This window comes from Castanea sativa, chromosome 5, assembly GCF_040712315.1.
Source record: "Castanea sativa cultivar Marrone di Chiusa Pesio chromosome 5, ASM4071231v1".
In the NCBI taxonomy this organism is placed as follows: domain Eukaryota; kingdom Viridiplantae; phylum Streptophyta; class Magnoliopsida; order Fagales; family Fagaceae; genus Castanea; species Castanea sativa.
This window is the reverse complement of record NC_134017.1, coordinates 16,112,985-16,128,804: the sequence shown is the minus strand read 5'-3', so window position 1 is coordinate 16,128,804 and position 15,820 is coordinate 16,112,985. Positions and strand designations below refer to the sequence as shown.

The window sequence follows — 15,820 nt, the reverse complement described above, 5'->3', positions numbered from 1 at the left end:
TACTCTTTTCTATAAGTATATATTCAATATGAAAATTTGAATTCATGCAGATACCAGCAGACATGGTGGTAAATTCTATGATTGTGGCCATAGTGGCTCATGCAAATAAGTCTTCTCAAATCATCTTCCATGTTGGTTCTTCATTGAGAAATCCAATGAAATTATATACTCTTAAAGAATTCATCATCAAGTACTTCACCAGAAATCCCTGGATTGGTAAAAATGGGAAATCAATCAAAGTTGGGAAGATGATAATGTTTAGCAGTATGGCTCGATTTCACGCATATATGGCTATTCGATATAAACTGCCATTGAAGGTTTGTTTTTTACTTAGTAACCAAGATTATATACATGAAAAATGAAAGTGTAAGGCATGTTAATTTGGTTCCCTTATTTAGTAATAATTTCTCATTTTCAAATTCATGGAGAAAAAAGTGTAAAACACTAAGATAGGTGCCTATTTTTATAGGAACCGAAATGAATTCTTTCCACTCTACTTGGAAATTTGAAAGGAGAGGAGAGGATGGAAGAAGATAGGAGAGACAGGTAGAGGAGCGGAGGGGAGTGAAAAGGGGGAGTAGATATTTTTCCCCTTACTTGGATGTTTTAATAATTAAAAGAGAGGAGAGGACATTCGATGTTGTTGATCCTCTAATTATGTTATAGAACTGGAAGGAAAGGAAAGAAAAATACTTAAAGAAATTAGTAATTATATCATTAAATTATTTAACTATATACTTAAGAAATATTAAGGACAAAATAGGAGGTATATAAAATTAATTAGACTTGAATCCCTTCCCCTTCAAATTAATTCTCAAAAATTGAAGGGATTAAAAAAATAGTTTGAGAACCCCTCCAAATCCTCTCAAATCATTTCCCCATTCCCCAATAGTCTCCTCTTGTCTCTCCCAATACAAACTTAGTGTACGTCTCTATTACTTGTTTTAAGATTAATAGAAAAATTGAAAAATTATACCGTGCAAAATATCATTTTTTTTTATTAATGAGGGCTCGCCATGGTAACTTGGAACGTCAAGGAAGATATTTGGTGTGTGTTCAAGCACATTTGCATGCATGCATATATATATGATGTTTAATTTTCGCAAGAGAAATGTGTTCAAGCCTTGTTTCTTGTATATATAAAATTGAAGTTGTTTGACATTTGGTTTACCTTGTAATATAGCTTTAGATGTCTCACAATTTTACACATTATTTTACTCTCTATTTTTAATTAAATTTAAATTCTATTCTAAATTTGAACCCCCCATTAAAATCTTCTATATTGTATTTTCTTTAAAAATTAAAATATATAATATCTTCTTTTTATTTTTTTAAAAAAACTAAAATATATAATTTCATATACAAATACAATCTTATTAAATGTCTAATACAATTATATATAGTTCCATTTACAATAAATAAATAACACATATTTAACCCAGACCCTACCATTAAAATACATAATAAAATATCAAATATATAAATAACACAAATCTCTCTCTCTCTCTCTCTCTCTCTCTCTCTCTCTCTCTCTCTCTCAACACACTTACATACTCTCTATGCTATAATATCATTATTTTTATTTTCTGACTTTATTCTTTAAAGGTATTGTGGTTAGCAAATGAAGTGCTTTGCCAGTACTATAGGGACATGTATATTGATCGTAAGAGGAAGGTCAAAGTAGGTGTGCGATTGGTTGAACTCTACAAACCATATGTATTCTTTACAGGAAGGTGGGTATTATTTATTTTAATGCTTAATTTTTCAGTCGTACGTGTTATCAATGTATCAACAGATAATAGCTTTTTAATTCAATACAGATTTGATGATTCAAACACTGAAAAGCTACGAGTGGCAGCAAGAGAGAGTGATGCCGATGTGGATTTGTTTGACTTTGATCCAAAATGTATCGACTGGGAAGACTACATTATGAACACTCACATTCCTGGCCTGATAAAGTACTCAATGAAACCATAGCTTGAGGGATTATATGCCTTTATTTCTCAAAATGGTGTGTGTTTTGGAATTTTCTTGCCCAATAAGGGAGCACTGGTTGCTGCCATTCTGTTTAGAAACAAACTTGAAGTGGATTATTAGTTCAGAGGTTTACTTACATTGTACTCATCAACGTATATTACATATTCAAGATTATTTAGTGTTTTTTATTCAAATTATGCAAGAAATACATGATGTGAGAAGCTGAATAAATGTAACTTATAAATGAATTAAGTGTGAAAAGGGAATTAAATGGCTGTATGTGGAGTATATGTATCTCATGCATTTGCCTATTTGTAACTGGGCGGGAAAAAATTGGCTTCCTCTCTCTCCATTATCCAAAATATGTGCTAATTGATAATTGCTTGGAATGTCGAATGTCTTTATCAATCCAAATTGAGTTATTTTTCCTTATCAGGTGGCAATCCACCTCATGAATGTGTTTAGTTTTTTTGGGTTGGCTGCTATGTGCAAAGCTGCCTTGTTATCGCAATAGAGTAGAGCTACTTTGTGATGTTGTATCTTGAAATCTTGAAGCAACTAGAATAACCAAGTAATTATCTCACAACATGTGGTTGCCATTAAACAATATTCTGCCTCAGCAGAAAATCTAGAAACGATTGTTTGTTTCTTAGACCTCCATGAAATCAAGTTGATACCCAAGAAAACACAATATTCTGTAAAAGACTTTCTTGTGTTTGGACATCCTACCCAATCAGCATCACAAAATGCCTTCAATTGAAAATCTAAGTTAGCTGGAAAGAAAATTCCCTGACCAAGAGTGCCCTTTATCTACTACAATATTCTCTGATCTACCAACATATATGGTTTTCTAGGTTCACTCAAAAACTAACTGAGCCTATGTATTGCATAACAAAGGCCTAGTCTAGTCAAGGTCAAGTACATCATCCTCCCAATTAGCCTTCTATACTATGAAGGGTCCTTAATCAGTTTTCCTTCATCATTGGACAATCTTAAATGTTGCTCCATTGTTGTCTTTGCTAGCATACAACCAAGCATGCCTGAATCTTTGAGCACCTCCAAAGCATACTTCCTTTGATTAAGACTAATCCCCTTTTCATTTCTTGCTACTTCTAGTCCCAAAATACTTCAAAGCACCAAAATCTTTGATTCGAAACTTACTATCAAGCAACCTCCTTAACTCAGTCACACAATAAGGATCAGTTCTTGTGATAAGAATATTATCAACATAAATCCAAAGGGCTGTAAAAGACGATCCCTTTAAGTGGACAAAAAGTACATAATCTGATTTAGATTGTATGAATCCAAATTGCACAATGGTTGTAGATAGCTTGGCATGCTATTGTCTAGAGGCTTGCTTCAAGCCAGAAGGAGATTTCTAAATGTGCATACTGTTACTAGCCAAATGACATTCTCCCTTGCTATGAAAACCCTAAGGAAATTGCATATAAACTTCTTTATCAAGATCATCATGAAGAAACGCTTTATTAACATCTAGCGGATACAATTGCCAATGTTTTATAGTAGCTGTAAAGTTGTGATTTATAACTTTGTTTTTGTTGGCTTTATTCCATGACAAAAACGGTTGTAATTGCATAAATTTGTTTCATTGTATTTTTGTGGGATTTATTTGTAATGAGTCTAGTATTGAGTGGTGGAGATTTGATTAAGACAGCTAAAAGTCACATAAGGAGCACATGCTAAAAGCTAAAGAGTCAGACCAGGCTGTCGTTTTCGCGAGTGTCTCGCGGGTAAGGCATTCCCATGAGTTACTAGCGAAACATTCTACCTGGAGGATTTTTAAGTGTGACTTTTTTACCCTTCACCCATACTATATATACCCTCATTACCCACAAAAGTAAGAGAGGTCATTTAGAGAGAAAAACCCTAGATAGGTTTTCTACAACACACACACACACACTCATCTTTTAGAGAGAGAGCTACCCATTCTTAGTGAGAAATCATTATAGCCTTTTCTCTTTCCCTCTCCCATTGCCATACCTTGAGAGGAGATTTATACCCAAACACAACTCACACATTTTCAGAGTGTAGAAAGTGTTTTGGAGCTTGGGAAGCTTTGGGGATTTACCAAAAGAAGCCGATGAGGCTTGGCGGATGCAATTGGACGTATTGCGAGATCCGAAAAACTAGACAAGACACGGTTCCGAGAAGCCTTGTTGGAGTAGGAGCTTGGAGGGCTTAGGTGCATTGGGTAGATTAGTCTTGGAGGGTCTCTTGCTATTTGTGTATCCCAACTTATTGTTTAGTGGATCGATTTACTGCTTGGAGGGCGGTAGTTTTTTGCCGAGTTCTTCGGTTTCCTCTTCGATAACACATTGGCGTGTTATCTTGTGTTTACATCTTTCTTCCCTTACTCTTGTGCTTTAATTTTATTGTTTGTTGTTCATGTTTATGCACTAGAGTAGTTATCAGTTTATTGCGCCTCATTTACTTTTATTCTGCACTTAGATAAGTTAGAGTAAAAGCAATCTAGTCGTAGTCTTTTATTTGGGGGTCTAAACAAGCTCTTGTGTATTCACAAAAATCCAAGCTTTCAATTGGTATCAGAGTAGGTACACTTATTTTGGTTTCATTACCTAAGTGTGATTTTTGACCCCTTGTGTGTATTGCCATGAATAGTATTTTGTATGCTTCTATGGATGTTGATTGTAACATGCCATGTGTTTGTGAAAATGCCTTTATGAGTGTTAATCCTCATACTTGTGATGACATGTTACATGGATCTATGGGTGTTGTTGTAAAACTCTTGAAGAAAAAGGCAAAGAAGCTTCATGAGAATTTGAGCAAGTTCACTAGTGAAAAAAATGATTTGATTGCTAAGCTCAATGAATCCAATAAATTGGTTGAAAAGTGTAAGAAACTTGTTGAACATTCTCTTGAAAAACTAAAGGATTTTGAATGTTTGAATATGGACTTAGATGCTAAACTTGTTTTGTCTAACAAACTAGTTGATGATCTTAAATGTGAAAATGAATCTCTTAAAATGCATGCCAAGTGTTTGATTGCTAAACCTATTGTTAAAAATGAAGAAATTCTTAGTTGCAATCATGTTATGGTGCCCAATTTTGTGCCTAGTGTGAGTTCTATCTCTAAAGACAAATCGGTTTACATTCCTCCATACAAAAGAAATTAAAAGGTGGAGAGAAAGACTCTTAAGCCAAAGCCTCCATTTAGGTCTCAATATAAGATTTTAGATGGATCTAAGTGTGTTCCAACTTGCCACTATTGTGGTGTAATCAGTCATATAAGACCTCAATATCCCAAGTTGAAGAGAGAACAAAACCATTTTGCTAAATCCCTCCCTAAAATGCCTAGCGGACCTAAACCCATTATTTGTCACCATTGTAGTGCCTTTGGTCATTTAAGACCTCATTGCTTTAAGTTTCAAGCTCTTAAAAGAATCAAAAGAAAAGAGAAACTTGAGCTTCTTGGAAGTTGTGCTATGAAAGCTAAATTGGTTTTGGGGGAAAATGGTAAGTTGTTGAAGAAAGTTTTTGATGTTTTTACCTCCTTGTCTATGTGCATCTCCAGTTCTCATTCTTCCAACCCTTGTCTCACTTCTCGTGAGACACTCATTCCAAGCAATTATTCCGTTTGGATGAGGAATGATTTCTATAGTTGAGTTTTTGCTCTTTTAGTCCTTGATCTAATTCTTTCAATTTTTGTAGGACCCTTCATGCATTAAATGCTTCATTATCATGCATTTGTGCATCTTGCATTTCTTTATGTGCATTGTTTTTGCATTTGATCTTACTTTTATTGCTTTGTTTTGGTGTGAGTAAAAATCCAAAAACACATAAAAAGTGGAAAATTCAAAAAATTGATCGTATTTGTTTAAGCACATTTCACATGTGAGTTTGGCCTAGTACCTTCGTATTAATGGCGTAGTGCATTTATGAGTTTAGTTTGTTTTGTATGCACATCTATCTTTGTGGGAAAAATCTTAAAATCTATGTGTGATTGTTGTAAATCGATCTTTAAGCTTGTCATGAATGATTAGTCAATAGTTTTGTTGATTTTGATACATGCATAGACTTCTGCCTATATATCTTCTCACGTTTTTATGTTTTTGCTCTATAGCTCAACAAATGTCAAACCTAGAAAAAAGATAATGAGCTGCAAAAGTCGTTGCACATACTAGTATTTGACTAGGAAAAAGGGAAAGAGACTTGTATTGAAATGTATGGTGCCTTAAAAAGCCAAATGCTTGCTCTTAAAATTGAAATACCAAAAATTTTAGACATCAATCTCAAAATGAGACGTATTGTTCATAAAAGACCTAATGTTATGATTTGAAAGAAGCCAAAAGAAAAGCTTCGAAGATTTGTAATCACTATCTTGTGGGAGGTCATATATGTTCATTTCTATAATTGAGATAGATCACTTGACTTAATACTAGTTGTGTATGACTTGATTGAATTGATCATTGAAACTTCACTCTAGACTAAGGACTATTCCACATTTGATACACACACACAACACACAAGTATATTGTTCAATGAATGCTTATTTTATTTGTGTGTTTTTACATGTTCAAATGTGATGTGTGTGTGCTCAACCATATGTTTTCTGGGTGTTCTCATGACCTATTTCATGTGTAGGCTCAGTCGTGAGTTAAATGGTCCAATTCTCAAGTTTTTCAACTTTGAACAGAGAGTTTCGCAACTGTTTCGCTAGTAAGGCTTACCAGCGAAATTTTCGCTGGAAGCTTACCAATGAGTTACCCACGAAAATCTCTAGATCAGCTTTTTAAAGGGCATTTCATGGGACATTTTTTTTAAACGTCTCCCATCTTCTCCCAAACCCCTATTTTCATGATTCTACATCAAAACCCAACTAAATTCAAGTGTTTTTCATTCCATTAACATCTCTAAGGTAATCTTTAACTCTTTTAATTAATTTTGATCCTTAGATTATGTTTTTGAGGTTTTTATGTTCATAGTTGGGATTTTCTCAAATGGGGTTGGAAAACTTATTTTTTATCAATCTTTTTGATTGGGTTTTGTTTTAAATGATGATTTTCTTTGGATGTTGGCCCCTTGTGGCAAAAATAACATGTATTTAGGCAAGATTTTCATATGTTTATGCATTGTTTAACATACATGTGAAGTGTGTGCACTCTACGTGTTTGATAAAATGCCCAAATGGCATTTTCTCGTTATTTTGGACTCCAATGAGTACCAAACTCTGGGGATTACCATGATTATTCATGTTTATCATGTTTTGATCATTAGTTGTGTGTTTTACACACTTTTTCCCGTGAGTGCTTGCTCATGCATTTTACATGCACACTGGATGCACTTGTGCTGCACACACTCTAACACTTGACATGTTTTGCACTTACTCATGCTAGTTAAGTCTTTTTAGACCTTTTAGCTCATATAACATGTTCTTGTACCTTTGTCATGCCTTGGTCTACACCTTGTTTCATCATCCTTAGCATGTCATGTTTACTTTATGCTTTGTAGCATTGTGTCTTTAAGATGTTTTATCTTTTGTTTGAGCTTCATTTTCTCATTCATCTTGCACCCCTCATGCATCATTTTTTCTAACCTTGTTCATATTTTCTTTTCTTTCCCTCCTTCCTCTTGATTCTTTTGTCTATTCGTGACAAAAAGAGGGAGAGTATACTAGAGAGTATACCGGAATGTATCGTCATTTCTATATGACTCATGTGCACATTCTTAGGGGGAGAAATTTTACCTCATGCACATTCATAGGGGAGAAAGCCATAGGGGAGATGCATATGCCAAAGGGGAGAAGGCATTTTTTTATGAGAAAATCTTGTTTTACTTTATGCTTGTTTTCTCGCTGTTTTATGGTGCTTTGAGTTACATTTAGTATCTATGCTTAGTTGCTCTCATCGCATCATGTTTATGTGTTGGACATGCATACATTCTTATGCTATTATACTTTATTGGTTGCATGTTCGGATGATCACTTGCTTTGCTATGTGATCATTGTAGTCATTTATATATAAATGTTTTGGTGTATGATCAAGTTGCTCACATGTTTCACATAATGTTTACTTGATCGCAATTTACTTGTTACATTATATTTGTCCTTTTATCACTTGGTTTACTTTGAGGGTCTAATGCATTTTGTGCAAGTGTTTGAGGTTCATCACGAGTTTTAGATTTAGGTGTGAGTGAGTTTTGTCATTATTCCCAAACTCACGTTTAAGTCTAGAGTCTGTTATAGGGTGTTTTGTCACGAAATAGCCAAAGGGAGAGGTTGTAAAGTTGTGATTTACAACTATGTTTTTGTTGGCTTTATTCCACGACAAAAGTGTTGTAATTGCATAAAAAAAATTTCCTTGTATTTTTGTGGGATTTATTTGTAATGGGTTTAGTATTAAGTGATGGAGATTTGATCAAGATAGCTAAAAGTCACATGAGGAGCACATGCTAGAAGCTGGAGAGTCATGCCAGACTGTCGTTTTAGCGAGTGGTTGGCGAGTAAGGCCTTCCCACGAGTTACTCGCAAAACGTTCTGTCTGGAGGATTTTTAAGTGTGACTTTCTTACCTTACCCTTCACCCACACTATATATACCCTCATTACCCACAAAAGTAAGAGAGGCCATTCAAAGAGAAAAACCCTAGATAGGTTTTCTACAACACACATACACATCTTTTAGAGAAAGAGCTACCCATCCTTAATGAGAAATCATTGTAGCCTCTTCTCCTTCCCTCTCCTATTGCCATACCTTAAGAGGAGATTTGTATCCAAGCACAACCCACACTTTTTCAGAGTTTAGAGAGTGTTTTGGAGCTTGGAAAGTTTTGAGGATTTGCCAAAAGAAGTCAATGAGGCTTGGCTGATGCAATCAAGCGTATTGTGGGATTTGAAAAGCTAGACAAGACACAGTTCCGAGAAACCTTGTTGGAGTAGGAGCTTGAAGGGTTTAGGTGCATTAGGTAGATTAGGCTTGGAGGGTCTCTTGTTATTCGTGTATCTCAACTTATTGTCTAGTGGATCGATTTAATGCTTGGAGGGTGGCGAAGAAGTTTTTCTTCGAGTTCTTCGGTTTCCTCTTCGATAACACATCGACGTGTTATCTTGTGTTTGCATCTTTCTTCCCTTACTCTTGTGTTTTACTTTTGTTGTTTGTTTTTCATGTTTATGCACTAGAGTAGTTATTAGTTTATTACGCCTCATTTACTCTTGTTCCGCACTTAGAAAAGTTGGAGTAAATACAATCTAGCCGTAATCTTTTATTTGGGGGTCTAAACAAGCTCTTGTGTATTCACACAAATCTGAGCTTTCAGTAGCAATAGACAATAAAACCCTCATTGAAACAAATTTAGCAACAGGAGAAAAAGTCTCTAAATAATCCAAACTCTGTTGCTAAGTATAACCATTTGCCACCAATTTGGCCTTGTACATTTCCACTGAGCCATCTGGATTGTATTTGATCCTATAAATCCATTTACAACCAATAGGTACCTTGCCAAAGGGTAAAGGAACAACATCCCAAGTGTGAGTTGATTCTAAAGCAATGATTTCTTTATCTATAGCAGCTCTCCAATCAAATGATCGAACAACTTGGTGAAAAGATTCAGGTTCAGTTGCAGAAAAGGAAGCAAGAACAAAGGAATTGTGAGAAGTATTAAGATGAGCATAAGAGACATGATGAGCAATATCATAAGGACCACCAATAGTAGGTTTTGTAATAGAGTCGCAAGAGTAATCTTGCAGATAAGAAGGAGGTTTATGAGACCTAGAGGATTCTCCAAAATGAGCATCAGGGGGGGGTACAGGAGAAGAAGCTAGTGGGAGATAAGATGGTGAGGATATAGAACCAGAATTAGGACATTCAATAGAAGGTGTGCATACATGTACACTAGTATCTGCAGGAATTTGCAAGTGATGGAAGAGTGGAATCTGAATCTAGTAATGAAAATGGAAGAACAGAAGTTTGAAAAATAGGAATAGAACAATCTAAATCAGAAAAAAGGAGTGAAAGGATTAAAAGAGGGAACATTTGAAGTGTCATTAGCAGAAGGAGGTACATTCAGGGGACAACATTGATGAATTTTCAAAGGTAAACAAGAATGCAAAGAAAATGGAAACGATTAAAGCTTTGATACCATGATAAATTTTGAAACGAAAAATATCTAAATCACAGAGAGAATTCTAAACTGAATGGTAAGATTCTTATTATTTAACCAAGAATGAAAAAGTATATTTAAACTAATACATTACTCTACTTTATATACAACTGGGCAAAGGAATGATAAGAATGAAAAGAAGCGGGAAAAACTATTATAAACCCTAACTAACTAACAGAGAAGCTAATCTACCAATAACAATAAGGCACGTGTCAATTAGTTGCTTCAATCTGACATTGAATCAGTGTGATAAGCACGTGCTCAACTAATCTTCCAATACAACATCGTTTAAGCTCTCTTTATTTCTTCTTTCTTCTTAACAATTACTAAAGGCATTGAGAGAGAGAGAGAGAGAGAGAGGAGAGAGAAGTAAAGGTATTCGTCGATTAGGAGGGAAAATTACAAAAATTAACTCCTTTTAATTAGGAAATTATCGAAAAAAATAAACATGTATATGTACCGAAACTTTATGGATTCACCAGCCAAACGCCCTATTTTTATTGGTACGCCCGACATTGACCAGTGTAGCCTAGTATGTGAACCAAGATGTTTCAAGTTTCAACCCCTTGTATCAAATCCCATATCTATAAGAAAAATACTAGTCTTATCAAAGAAAATTAATAATTGGGATATTTTAGTAATTTAGTTATAAATAAAAAATAAAAATAAAAAAACACAAACCTTTTTTCAACCTTAATGGATTTAAAAATTTCAATCCAAACACACTCCAAATCCTTCTTCTTTTTTAATCCTAAAATCTTACTATTAAGCTCAAGTTGAGTTGATAAACCCACCAAACTAGACCCACTGTTATCCCTAGCTACAACCCTACACTAAAAATTCTAATAAAGCCCATTTGGATATCACCAAAAGGTCCGACTAGTTTTTATTTTTTAACTTTTGGTGACAAAACTATTTCATCGACAAAAGTTTTCCTTGCTAAATACATTATTCAACGACAAAATAGTTTCATCACCACATGTATTTTATTATATTAAATCATATTTGGCGACGAAAAATTCTGTTGCCAATACCATTTTCAAAAAAAAAAAACGGCTACATATAGCGGCGAAAAAGATCGTTGCCAAAACCATTTTAAAACATTTTCGAACAAATTTTTTTATTTCTTCCATATTTGGAGACAAAATATTTCGCTAAATACATTATCCCACAACAAAATAGTTTCGTCACCAAATGTATTTTATTTTATTAAATCATATTTGGCGACAAAAAATTTCGTCGCCAAAACCATTTTAAAAAATTTATGAACAATTCTTTTTTATTTCTTCCATATTTGGAGACAAAATATTTTGTTGCCAAAACATTTTTTTTTTTTAAAAAAAAATTGCTACATTTAGAGACAGAAAAATTCGTCATCACAACTAATTCTCTATTTTCATTTATTTCCTTTCTTTGAAATTAACCTGTAACCTGTCGTTACATTATTTAAACTTCAAATTTGAACAACACATTTATAAGAAAACGATCCATACATTCCAAAAGTAAAATAAAACAAATATTCAATTCAATCAATCCATACAAATTGTTTGCAATACATACAATAACATAAGATATTTTATAACAATACAAAAATATTAGTGTAATATAATTAGGGCTAAAAGAAGATGTCCTCAAATTTCTTCAAGTAGTGCCAAAAGCAAATTCCCTAAAAGCCACCAATAAGAACTCTGCACAAATATAAAAACAATATTACATTAAAATCGTAAAGTAAAAACATTAACTATGTTATAGGAAACATTTCTAACAACATATTAAGAGTAGTTAGACCAATGAATTAAAATCACAACTCCTAACATATAACTTGTAGAAAGCAAATATACATTTTCAAGTGTAATGTAATAAAATTAGTCTCTCTCTCTCTCTCTCTCTCTCTCTCTCTCTCTCTCTCTCTCTCTATATATATATATATATATATATATATATATATATTAATAGCCAAAGCTTATAGAAAATCCAATTAGATTTTAATTGGATTCTCAATTTTGTGCCACGGTCCCATTTAATTTTTAATTTTGTACTAAGTGAATTATTTAGTGTAAAAATCAACAAGTCTAAATTCAATTAGATTCTAAATTAAATTTTAATTAGAGTCTAATTTTCCGCCACGTGTTCATCAAATTCTTTAATTTTTGTGGCAAATGAATTATTGGGTTCAAAAATCAAAGAGTTTAAAATCAATTAAATTATATATATATATATATATATATATATATATATATATATATATAATGAGAAACCATTACATGTTTTAGAAATATATGGTTAAAAAAAATGTGTAAGCTAATACCATGTATAATTTGAACCTCTTTCAAAAAAATGTATAATTTGAATTGTATAATTGTGATTGTTTTTAATTGTACCCGTTCATATGCACAAGGCTACACACTAGTTTCTAATAATGCATTAAAAGTAGTCACACCATGTAATGCTCAACTGCTAAGATAAAATACTAACCAATAAGTCTTTTAGTTTGAAGACAAGCTAGCCATATAGGTAAGAGTGTTATCATAACCCTTACTCCTCAAAAAGTTAAGGATTTTCTTTTGCATCTCTTCTTGCTTGGCATGCACCTATTCTTGCTTAGCTCTTGCCTCCTTGAGCTCAGCTATCTCACTTTCTAGACGATGGATATATTCTATTGAGGAACTAGATATGGCGGTGGTCATAAGAGAAGATGAAGGTCTCATGCCAAGTCTTTTTACAATACTGGATTTCTTCTTAAAAACTATGTTTGATATCTCCTCTTGGGTTAGGGGAATTGTATTAGAATCTTGACAATGATCATCTTGCACTTTCAAAATAGTTTCCTATCATTTGAAAGAGAGAAAGAAACAAACAATCACAATATAGATACTACATATGTTATAGGTTTACAAACATGATAGGGATGGAATGATACACATACATATGTCACTTCATCCTCATGGTGTATCCACATATTTGTTTTTGGATTGAAATGAACATCTTTGAAGACTTTTGCCAATGTGTGTAGGTATTGTGATACTGTAGCTCACTAGCACTACAAGAAATTTGTACTATTGCGGTGGTTTTTTTGCAGCGGGTGCAAAAACCGCCGCTATATGTCACCTATTGCGGCGTTTTTTGGGACCGCTGCTATACATAGGGTCTATTGCGGCATTTTTTGGGACCACCACTATAGGTATAGTCTGTTACGGTGTCCTACAGTAGCGGGACATAAAACTGCCGCAATATATATGTCTTAGCGGCAGTAACTTAGATATAGCGGCGCTCCAAAAATGCGCCGCAATAATTATATCATTTTGTGTCGATACTATAGCAGCGGTAGAGAAAAACACTGCAATATGCGAGTTGTAGCGGCATTTGTATGATCGCCGCAATAAGGACTCATTTTTGCAATAGTTTTTCTTAGTTATAGAAGCGGGTTGGACCGCCACTATAGACCTTCTAACTCCCTGCTTGTCCCCAAATCTTCCCCCTATTTTTTTTTTTTTTTGCTTTTCATTTTTACCAAAAACACTGTATCTGTCTATCTCTCTATCTCATTCATTGTATCTCTCTCTAACTCTTCAAAGACCCAAAATCCTAGTTCTCACTCTCCCTCGCGGACCTAAAATCCCACCCAAACACTATTTATCTTTTAAACTCTAGCTCTCTCTCTCTCTCTCTCTCTTTCTCTCTCTCTCTCTCTCTCTCTCTCTCTCTCCCTCGCAAACCCAAAATCCCACCACCGCCGCCGCCTTCACAACAACCCCACCACCACCACCAAACCACGCCGACTCAGTGGCCGCCACCTAGGAACCCCAATCCACCTCGTCGGCACTACCTAGCAACCCTAATCCACCTTGTCACCGCCACCTTATTTCACTCCCAAAAAACAAACGCTCTCTCTGTAAGTTGTCTCGAACACTCTCTCTCTCTCTCTCTTTTTATCTAATGTGTTATGTTCAATGTGTTGTCTGTTTTTTTGTTGTTTGTTTGGTAATATATTAGGATGTTTTCTAGTCAAAAACCAAATTATTCCTCTGAATTCTTTGATTCTTTAATTTTTGAAATGGGTTATTGATGTTGGGCTTGTTTATCGAGTTGATAGTGTGATTGGTTTGGTTTTTTTGGGGTCTAAGAGATTGTTTTGATTTAATAAACATTTCATATAAAAGCAATGGGTTTCTCATTTTATTAGACATAATGAAATCTGTGGATGTAATTGTTAGAAAAAAAGGAAAACAAATTTGTGGATGTTCTTCGTGAATAACATAGTGAGTGAATAATCCATGTTTGTATATAAAGGGTTTGAGGAAAAATTATACACATTGGTAGACAATCTACATTGCATTGCATTGCTTTAATAAAGGGGTTGCTTTACTTATTGTAAGGGTTTCTCTGTGTTACTTCATATTCCCTGCTAGTATGTTTGATTAATTTAAATGCATTTTGATTATTAGCATTATTTTATAATTCTCATAGTACTATTTGCTTTGCCTAATAGTAGATTGATAGGCCAAGAATGTATTGGCCCCTTGTGATGAATTTATTGATTAATTAGCCAAGTTTATTAATTAAACAAATTAACATACAAACGCGTGGTAACACAAACAAATCACCAATTAACTAAAGTATGCAACGGAAAATAAATTGACACGGTGATTTGTTTACGAATGGAGAAAACCTCCGATGCAAAAACCTCACTAGGCGATTTTAAGGTCACAACTCCAGAGAATTCACCATTATCACAACAAGCGGTTATAAGTAAAGGAATCTCAGTACCTTCTACCAATCTACAGTTGAACCCTTACCCCAATACCCAATTGGTAGACAATCTCTCCTTTCAATGCATGGCTCCCAGTACGTGACTAACCAATTGCGCGGATCCCAGTACGCGACTTCAATCACCAACTAGAGAAGATTGTTGGCTGCAAAGTTCTTCAGTTCATCACACGATGAAGATCGAGAAGCTCCTTGGTCACAAAACCCTATGGTGCACAAACACAGCAACTTCTTCACAAGAAAGATGAATTAGGGCAAATTCTGTCTCCGGTCACAATTTGCATGAACAAAATTTGCCCAACACTTGTGCAACTTATGTCACCTTTGACAGCCCTTAAAATAATCATTTTATATGTCTAGGTTTGTGAGAAAAGAAAGCCCAAGCATACAATCACGGATTGGATGAAAAACAAACTAGAAATTCTGAGTTTCATAAACCTCGACAGATACCCTATCTGTCGAGCTGCTGTCGAGCCACAAGCTGGAATAGCTCTTCAAGGCTCGATAAATGCTAGTTGTCAAGCTTTAATGAACAGCACTTTTCACACTTGAATCTTAGACAGACTTGCATGGCTTTAACACTTGAACTTGAAATAAGGTTTCTTAAAGCATCAAACACATCCTAGATCTACCCAATTACCAAGTAAAGTGCGTTTTGTCAAAGGATTAGCCAATTACATAAAATAGTGACATATGTTCCTAACATTGAATCTCATATGTCCTAACAATCTCCCCCTTTGGCAATCCATGATAAAACCACAACAAACAAATGAACATATGAGAGGAGTCATAAATCACTCAACTCATACTCACTTTTTAAGTACAATAAAATCTTTAACAGCCTGTATTTCTAAAACACTTAAACAAAACTCATTAAGGTATCTTTGTGTGAAACATAAATAAAAGATTTCATACAAGATATAAGAATCGTGTGCATAAAGAG

At 34.3% G+C, this 15,820-nt stretch overlaps 1 protein-coding gene across 1 annotated transcript; it reads left to right on the top strand.

Annotated features, from left to right (window-relative positions):
- The first annotated feature begins 62 nt into the window (after positions 1–62).
- On the top strand, positions 63–1,977 carry LOC142634822 (alcohol-forming fatty acyl-CoA reductase-like). The gene is made up of 3 exons (XM_075809074.1): positions 63–317; positions 1,606–1,733; positions 1,821–1,977. The coding sequence occupies exons 1-3, from the start codon at positions 63–65 to the stop codon at positions 1,975–1,977; spliced, it is 540 nt and encodes a 179-aa protein (XP_075665189.1).
- Positions 1,978–15,820: the final 13,843 nt, after the last annotated feature.